The sequence below is a fragment of the Sabethes cyaneus genome, chromosome 2, assembly GCF_943734655.1.
Source record: "Sabethes cyaneus chromosome 2, idSabCyanKW18_F2, whole genome shotgun sequence".
NCBI lineage: Eukaryota > Metazoa > Arthropoda > Insecta > Diptera > Culicidae > Sabethes > Sabethes cyaneus.
The window spans coordinates 2,013,173-2,023,057 of NC_071354.1; the positions used below are offsets into that span (position 1 = coordinate 2,013,173).

The 9,885-nt window shown below is 41.8% G+C and overlaps 1 protein-coding gene across 1 annotated transcript; it reads left to right on the forward strand.

The window, feature by feature from the left end:
- Positions 1-208: 208 nt before the first annotated feature.
- Positions 209-1,621, forward strand: LOC128737770 (uncharacterized). Its single transcript, XM_053832477.1, has 2 exons — positions 209-249; positions 308-1,621. The coding sequence occupies exons 1-2, from the start codon at positions 215-217 to the stop codon at positions 1,587-1,589; spliced, it is 1,317 nt and encodes a 438-aa protein (XP_053688452.1). The 5' UTR covers positions 209-214; the 3' UTR covers positions 1,590-1,621.
- The last annotated feature ends 8,264 nt before the right edge of the window (positions 1,622-9,885 follow it).

Genomic DNA, 9,885 nt, shown 5'->3' on the forward strand with positions numbered 1-9,885 from the left:
TATTCCCAATGATAATGCGTTATCTCAACAATGATTGTGTTGGTCGTTACGTCAACTATGCATCCATGGGCAGTCCAGTTGTACTAGCCCTACAGGCTTAGAACCAGCTTTGATAAGACTCACGATGGGATCGATAATTTGAAGTGAGAGATAACAAAATTCTAGCTAACGACAGTCGAAGCCAAAGCATAGCATGTTGCACCTCAGTTCAAAAATGAAGCGTTTGAGTGACGCAAGTTTTTTTCTTCTGTAAGTATGTAAATGAAATAGTTACGGAATAATTTTAAAATGCGCCTTTTATTCTTAGCACATTGTGTGTGAGTGTATCAACGATCACAATAAAATGTGATCAAAGGTACTATGGCAATTCTGATGAGAAATGCACGTTACGAGGCTTGAATTTTTCCTCTACTGAAGTCGAATCGTTCGATTTTCCAGTGTATGCAAGTTTTGAAATGAAAGATTGCTTTGCAAACTATCTTTCCCCGGCAATAATGAAACGCATGCAATGGGTAAGCACACTTTCCATAACCGGTGGTGCTGTATCGAAAATCTACCTAAAACCGGATTTATTCATTTTGAAAGCTAGTGGAAGTAAAACAGTGGAAATAGTGATAGATAATATTACTGACAATAAGAGCCTTGTCCGACTAGAAATCGTTTCAAACTATCTTATCGCGGTTCCCAGCAATATAAACCAGCTGAAGTCACTGTCGAAATTGAACCTTAAATATAACAGGATTCAATATTTGAACTTAAGTGACTTTATCGGATTAGACAATCTCACAGAAATAGATTTATCTGGTAATCGATTATATGCTATCATGTCTAACCGGAATGTCAATCTCGGAAATCTTGTAACTTTGGATGTATCAAACAACTTATTAGCAGAGTTGGACTTTACGAATTGGAAATTATCTACATTGAAGACTTTATCTGTCAAAGAAAATAGTTTACGGTTTATTAAACAGTTTGACGAAAAAACATTCCCGTCACTCGTACAACTTACCCATTATAATAATCTGTGGGACTGTCGCTGGAGTAATAGATTCAATTCGGTGTTTCTTCGCGTGACAAACATTGGTAACCAAGCGAACTACGGAGATTATACCACGACAGCCGCCTATGACTACGGCTATGGATCAACTGCGACTGCGGCAAACAATTATGCATCAATTGCAGACCCACTTCAGTGCTCTAAATCTACTCAGTTAAGTGCCAGCCTTTATCGTCAACTCAATTTGACGGCTATCGATGACGAAGAGTTCAAAGTGGACAACCTAGAGGAAGTGGAGGATCAACTGCGTCTGGTTGTAGAGGACACCAACAAACAGGCAACAAATTTTGACATTCTGAAGCAAACAGTCATCGTACAGCAAAACCAGATCACTGAACTACTGACACAAACACAGACACAACAAAGCCTGCTCGATAGTTTGAACAGTAAAATTCAGTCTCTGGAAGAGCAGCTGCAGAATACAATGTCGTCACATAGCTGTAGCAGAATTTCGGAAGTCTTCATGGAAGAACTTATCATGAAAATTTCACATGTAATTAGAAGAACTTTTGGTTACAATTTTCATGCATAGCTTTCATGGAATGTTGCTTTCCAGTCCAGCAATACGGGGTTTTTGAAAACTAAAAAATATTTTTTGAAGAATATTTGGAAAATAAAATAAGTTCATTGGACTATAAAATTGGTGTTAGCTTATAAGGTTTGAAATTTAATTGAAAGAATAGAATGAATGTTAGGTGGCTAGATAGGGCTGCTAGATAGAGTCGGTAGGATTGTTGCACTACTGTTTTACCTGACAAATATACGTTGTGTTCGCGGGAGCTCAAAATCGGGAAAAAGGTCAAATGAGCGAGGTTCCCTCGCTTAATTCGTACACCTGAAAATAACTTACTAAAACGTTATTTTTCAAGTGACAGCAGTATGCAATGCTTCGTTTGTTAAACTAGAGTGTTATTCGTGCAGCTTTTTACAAGTTTAAAACATAACTTATAAAAAACTTCTTGATATTCGTATTAACTGAATGCAATGCATATATGCTATAAACGAATAAAATGGTATAGTATACATTTTACTTCAATAGCACGTATATTAGTTGTGAGTCAGGTAAGACAGTTGCCCCGAGGCAGTCATGTACACTATCAACCGGCTGTGAAGTTTGTCGATAAAGAAAGGTCAAATCTTAGAAAGACATTTAAGCCCAAGGTTTTTTTAATAGAATGAATGTGGTACATTCAAATGATGAAATATTTTACATCTGATACAGAATCAGCTTTACATTTCCTACATTATTATCAATTATCAACAATGTAATATTGTTTTAATCTTTCCTGTATTTTGCTCACCAGCATTCAATTCGATTGTATTGAATCAAAATATTTATTCCAAATATCTCTGAGTCACCAACAATGTCGTTCGAGCGCCAACATCTAACCTATTAGTAACACCGTTTTTTAATATTTATCGAAAATCCGACGCACAATGGGCACTAAATTATATCTGATTTATGGGTGTCTAATAAATCTCCCATACGGCCTGGAATCGGTTATGAATCGGCATTGCGAAGCAAAATCGAACATCTTCAGTGTGCGGCCACCATGTCACAAAATTAATTCCAAAATGTTCTTCCTACGGGGACCGCAATTAATCTCTGCAGCTAGTGTTCAAAAAACCGTCGGTTATAATCTACATCGGCAAACCTGCTGCCGGGCAACAGATTTAAGCTATAAATTTACGAAACCGTCCCAAAACAATAGTCACAGAAACGAGCTGTGGGTGGTTGAAAAGTTGTTCTTGTGTGAAAACTCTACCTATTTTTCACTTGAACTTGATTTTTATTCAAAATTATAATTTCTACCGAGAAATTGGATCAACCAACTTTGCTTGATAAAATGTACTCAATCATTAGATGCTGTGGGAAAAAACTTTTTCCTCTCAAATGTTGGCCCGCAGAACGGTACTAAAAGTTTTCTCGACCCGCGCCGGGTCAAACCAGTTGCCAATGCTTACCTTGATTCGGGACCTCGATTGTTAGTTTTACCTTTGCCACACTCCCGGATAGCGTTATTATCGAACAGCGAACGACCAACAAGTTAATCCATTTTTGACGTATTCTCTCCTTTTGAAAATTAATTTTTTTCAAACCCAACAAAAATATTTCATTCGTTCGCCCCGTTTCCGACGTTCCGATTTAGCACCCACACCTCTCCGGTCAATCATGACTGCGTTTTCTCAACTCCGGATTAATTGAATTTCCTCTTAATTGTGAGACTCAATTTTACTTTTGTTCCGCATTCTGCACTCTTCAGCTTCAGCTTCCATTTTAGCTTTTTACACTCTCTCACTCTAGATTTGGTGAAACGTTGAAACTTGATCAGTACAAGTCTTCTACAATCTACACGTTTCGATACTCTCCGGCTACGCTAATGTTATTGTCGGAAAAATCACTATCAAACTGAGATTACCGAAACGAGGCACTCGATTGTCACGGCGCTGGCAGTTGTGGCCGGGTATAGTCGACAGACAGAACTTGTTATTTGATTTCTTTTAAAAGGAAAAGTTTTGCATTCTTCGACAAACAGTTTGGCGAGTCTATCGGTGCGCTGTGTGCTCGAGCGGATATCGAGATGAAAATGATGGGTGGTAGGAAAAAGGGTGGAAATAAAAGTTTCTTGTTGCGTTCGTTTGTTCGGGCACTTCGAACTATTTGCCAGGAAATTTAATTCCGAATCAGACATCAATGGCTAATGAAAGTGCACGAACAAGTAAAGGAACAAAAGTGAAAAACAACCTGATTCGGGGAACGATACCCGGTGGAAGAGAGTTCGTTCGTCGCAGTAGAGCTTCAGCAATCGAAAAGAAACGTTATTCGGGACGATTTAATTTTTCTACAATGATATCGATGAACTAAGTTTTCGGTGTGCTGCTTCTACTTTTTCGATCAGTTCGGAAAACAAAAAACGAACATCTCAATTTTGGTTGCTAGCAGACAGCCATTTCTATTAGTCCTATTCTTTAGTCACATTTTTATTCTTTTATTTTTCCCGAAGCACGTGGCGAAGCAGCGTGATAAAAAGCAGCACCAGCTTTGTGCCAATTTTTCAATAACGATTTATACTATTCGGTAGTTTCGGTCAGCAGTGTATAGCTAGGACTCAGAAATGTTTACTGGGCGTAGAAGTCGTTAGTTAGATCATTGGTAAAATATATTAATAGTACAGTGCACACTTCGGTTTAGTAAGTAATGAGTTCGGGCGGAAGTCACGTGTCGGAATAATGTCCTGAATGATATTGTTTAATATGCGCCTTATGTTTTTACATCATATTGCTAGTTGCAACCGTGTGAGAAAATTCCTTTTATAATTCCTTCAAATTAAAACAGACAATGTTGAGGCTTGCAAGGCGCAGGCGAAATATGTATCTGTCGGGAATAAATATAGATAGTAGAATTTCATTTGAAAAAAAAAAAATTTAATTTCAAGACATTGTTCATTGTTTCTAAAATGATCATTCATTTTGCGATCAAAAAATTTTATTTTGTAAAATTTTTACAAAACTCGACAGTAAACAGTTTCAAACTCCAGATAAAAATTCATAAATCTGTAAATCGCTTGACAAGTAGCGTTTACATTTTATCTCCCAAGTCCGGCGTCCTATTCAATAAACTAGGATAAAAATTCATACTGCGTAGTATTTCGTGCGTTGCAAATCCCATTCGTTCCCTCCGCCATGACGTTTGATGGAACAAATCAAAATTGGTTTTCCGACCAGTTCGTAGTGCGGAAAAGCAGCAAATCGTGATTGAACTGCCAAACAATTCCTTCTCGCACGCCCCTCTTCTAGACAGGAACAGCTTCTGCATGGCAGTTTGTAATATTGGACTTTATTTCCGAATGACCCTCGCTTTTGTTCGGTCCAAGTTGGCAATACTTTTGGCTGATAAGTGCAGCCAATTTATTCGGATAACAAGTCACTTGTATGACATTTGGTCTCAGCTGTCGCTGCTTGATGAGAAGGTAATTTCGTTTCCTGATTACCGTCATCGCACTATACTCACATACTCACTGCCCTTTGTACGATGCCTTTTAATGAGCTGCTATCAATTGATGGATCAGGTGTAGAAAAAGTTACCACAATGGAGGCTACAAATCGATGAACGATAACGACGAAATTAAAAAAAAAATTAGCTCTACAGCTCAGTGAAAATATTGGTCCAGACGCTATTCGATTTCAGGAGTTCGCAACTGTAGACGATATTTTAATTAAACAATCACGATCGTATCGATCCTGCTCCTGCCAACAAATCACCTAGTGTGAAACCCGGCTGCTGATTCGTTTTATCGTAAAATTGTAATTTACGCCACAATGGCTGTTAATTTGCATACTGAAATGTTAATTGCTACCCGCTTCAACAGCGACAGCTCGCCTGGTCGATGTACCCCTGAATGTTTAAAAATCATTCGGAAGTACTGCAATACAACAGCAGAACGGTTTAAAGTAGATTCCCTCCTTTGCGATTTAAATTAAGTAAATTAGAAAAAAATGGAGGTAAACCCTCTTGCTGTTCGGAACCCGCGAATAAAAAATCAAGAATTACCATATTTGCAACGCATATTTCCGAACCGTTTCGGAATAATATAGCGGAAGCACGAGAGGCATTGGGGAAGCACGTCCATCAGCTGTCACATCTATTGTCACTCGGAATGCCGCTCAGGCACAGCGACAAAGAGGCAAAATAGCATCAAATTTAACAACGTGAATGAGTCGAGGCGGTGGATCGAAAGGCAATTTTTGAATTAGTGCAGATATGTAATTGGAAGATCCCATGGCGTATTGTTTAGGGAGATCCGGATGACATACGAAATTCCTGATTTGCATTTTTATTGAAATACTGCTCCTTTGTGTTGCGGTCCGACTTGTAATTATTATGGATTTGTGCATTTTACTTCAGTAACTCGTTGAACGAGTCAACCGTGCTTAGGTGCTCTATTTTGCTCATCCTTGATTACGGTAATTATGCCACATTCCCAACTTCAGTAAACCGTAATGCGATAACTAGCACCTTCAAACTGAAAAGCAGCTGAATTTGATGCCTTCTGACAATTCAGCAAGTAGGAGTTTTTTGTCCGATGCAGCCTGCCTTATTCAGCACAAATCCTTACGGAAACAGGCGACTGGCTGGCAGCCGTGTTGTTGCTCCAGAGTCGGCTAGCGTAAGCCACTTGGAATAATCGCCTTAGGGGACGTTCAGGGATCATACACAGTTTCCCTTTCCTTCTCTGACACTTCCCAGTCACAATTTGAAGCAAACAGCTCCATGCCGAGCGACGTTGATGGCAGAAAAACTTCTACCATAGAGAAAAGACCCTAACAGTGCCGCGTCAGTGCGTCGTACCAAGCCAGACCCAGATGAATGATTCAATTACATAATAATATATTATATTGACACTCGTGATGGGTAAATTGCTCATTGGATTGACATGCGTTTCGATTTTTTCCTCTCTGCTTGACAGGGTAGGGTACACGGCAGGACCAACACAGACCACTTAAAAGCAACGTACATCTCCGGTTCGGGGTTTGCCTACCAGTCAGCCACACGCGTGTCCCACTAAGTGAATTCCGTTAGGTTTTTTTTTGCTCGTGTTCCATGTTACAGTGCCGTACTAACTGGTGCCGTCAGTGAATGAAAGCAAAAATCAACACTGTAGTCTTTGGGAAACGTAATTTCTAGGTACTGCTAATGGCAGGTTAGGGTTTAAGCGATGCTGTTTCGTTAGTAAAAAAATTACAACTGGTAGATGATGAATTAAAATTAAAACTTAAATTTTAATTGAAGGCTGTATATTTATTAGGTTTACATTCAATATTACAAACAAATTTTTACTTCATTTGTATTGCTCATTAGTGTTTTCTCTATTATAGGCCGAATATTTTCTTTAAACTAGTATGATGCCTAGTAAAGTTAAAACTATTTTGGAAATGTTCATAACCCTCGTTCCTAAGAATAGTCTACATCGAGCTGTTATGTTTATGTTCTATGATGTTTATGTTCTATGTGCATTCTATGCAGGGATGCCAGATATTTTTTTGACAGGTCTGTATAATAATTGGTAAAAGTCTGTATAAGTCTGTGGTCCATTGAAAACCCACCACCCGCTGCGCAATATCTGTCAATCCATTAGATTAGGTTGTTTTGCTTTAATGCGGCTCTTTTGCACAAAATCAGATTTTGGCAAAGTAGCAGATTTGTTTGAGAAAACCAACTCTAAGAATATCGAAACGCAAGAGAACTTTATTGAAACATTTACTAAATAGAACTTACTTATTGATGTGTCCTTGTCCGCTGGTCCGTCAGAGCAAAGAGATGAAATCAGTGATCTCCACTGCCGACGATTACCCGCCATGGCTTTAACCTATCGCCAGAACAGGTTCTCGTCTACAGCCTGGATGCCGTTGACTATGCTACGTCGCCATGAGCCCATGAGTCTGCCACTTTTACACTGTCCTTGCGGATTCCAATCGAGCGGTTCTCTGCTCTGCGCACTCTGCTCTGCGCGGTTGCACCACAGCTAGCGCTGTTAAAGGCGTTTTTGACATCGATTGTGACTATGGCACAATACCTGTCGCCTCGTCTTTTCCGTCTCATAGGCTTCTCGGCCCTCTCTACCACGGACTTTATGGCGTCTACAGTGGACTTCTCCTTACGGAAGCCAAACTGCGAACTTACCAGCCCGACATCGCTCTCCGCCACAGGCGTCAACCTGTTTAAGATTACCCACTCTAGCTATTTGCCTAACGTGTCCAATAGGCTAATTGGCCTATACGACGAGTGATCACCCGCTGGTTTCCCCGGCTTCGGCAGCAGTACCAATCTATGGACTTTCCATTTGCGTCTCACTAAACATATCGGGATATGTATGGATCGCCGTTTTGAGTGCCTCGTTCGGAATCCCGTCAGGACCGGGCGCTTTCTTCGTTTTTAAACCCCTGGCAATTACGATGAGTTCCTCATTCGTGACCGGAATGAGGACATCATTCGATTGACTGTACGGGGTCGGAGGCCACTAAACTGGATCGTGTTGCGGGAAGAGCCCTTCCACGATGACTTTCAGCTTTTGGGGGCAAGTTTCCTGCGGAACGGATGCACCCGTCATCTTTTTCATCACCACCTGGTATGCACTACCCCAGCGGTTCGTGTCCGCATCGCCGCAAAGCTCCTGAAAACAGGATTTCTTGCTACGCCTAACCTGCTTGTTGAGCGCCAGCCTGGCCGCTCTAAGTTCGACCCCCCCAGCTTCAGCATCTGCATCGGTCCGGGCCCACTGCGCTTGCATTCTCTGTAGTATCTGGAGCGGAGCTGAACAATGGTGTCGCTCCACCAGTATACCGAGCGACGACGGTTCGTTGGCTGTCCCGTCCTGTGTATAGTGGTATCACATGCCTGTATTAGGACGTTGGTCAGCTCACGGGCGCTGAGTGCTTCAATGAACAGGTCTTTATCGAAGGCCTTCACTTTCCACCCCCTCCCAGGCGACCTAAACCAGCGTGACCATGCCATCCGTCGTTCAATTGTGTACCGTATAGCTTGGTGATCGCTATGCGTGTACTCTGGCCTTCCTGATCCGTATTGCTATTTCAGTCTTGGTACCACCAACGGACGTTGTCTGGCTAGATATTGAGGCTTCCGCCCGCTCAATTTGTCCCGCTGCTGCGAAGTTAAGGGGATTGTCAGTGTTCACTACCATAGACTTAGTTTTAGCAACATTGACTGTGAGACCTGCTGCCTGGGAACTCTCGTAGAGTAGAAAACCTCTAATTTGCTCCGCATATCGTTTTGGCGTTGTGCGAGGTCGTCGGCTAGGACGAGGTCATTTAGTTGCTCCATCGTTAGAGGATTCCAAGGCAAATCTCGATTTGATCTATTGTCAATTGCTCCAACAATGAGAAACAGAAGCGATGATAAAATGCAGCCATATCTCACGCTAGCAGTAACCCTTATAGGGTCGGATAAGACGCCATTGTGCTAAACCTTGCACTGAGCCTCGATGAGATGGACCAGCTTATCTGGAACTCCTCTACGCCTAAGTGCGCCCCAGATGTTTTCGTGGTTGAGTCGACCAAACGCTTTTTCGAAGCCAACGAACACTAGAAGAAGAGTCTTGGAATTCGCGAATTTGCTCCACCATCATGCGGAGCGTTTTGATATGGTCTATATATGATCGGCTGGTGTGGAATCCAGCTTGCTGCCGCCAGAGAGTAGCGTTGATCTTCACCTGGATCCGGTAGAGGATTACCTAACAGAGCACTTTGAGAGTAATACAGAGCAATGTGATGCCACGCCCGCATTCGGTTAGGTCGCCTTTATTTCTGGCGCTCTATAGCATTTTATGGCTGCTTCAATTTCATCCAATAATGACGCCTTCGACTTGACGCGGTTAATACAACGAACTCTTTCGTCGACTCGGGAGTCAGTCCAGGCTCTCTTGCCCCACATACAAACTCGTTTAATAGCCCTCTCCAGTTCGGCATATCGTAAGCGGACAGCCGTCTTAGTCGTTTGGTTCGCCCTCGCCTTTGCCAGCTTTTGCCTTTTTCTACTCATCGATCTTTGTCGGAGTTTCATCCGAAATCCACTCTCTCCGTCCGCTGCGCACTTTGCCGACGGTTTCATCACTGGTCGTAATGAGGGCATTCTTGAGGCTGGTCCATTACTCTTGGACAGTTCCACCAGGTAGCAGTTCCTAGGCTCGGAATTCAAGTTGTTAGATAAAAACCCTTTTCGCCTTGGGATTTCCAATCGGCGGACATCGAAACGACACCCAGCTTTCTCCCCCAGTCGTTGAGTACCTATTACAGCGATAACAAGCTGATGG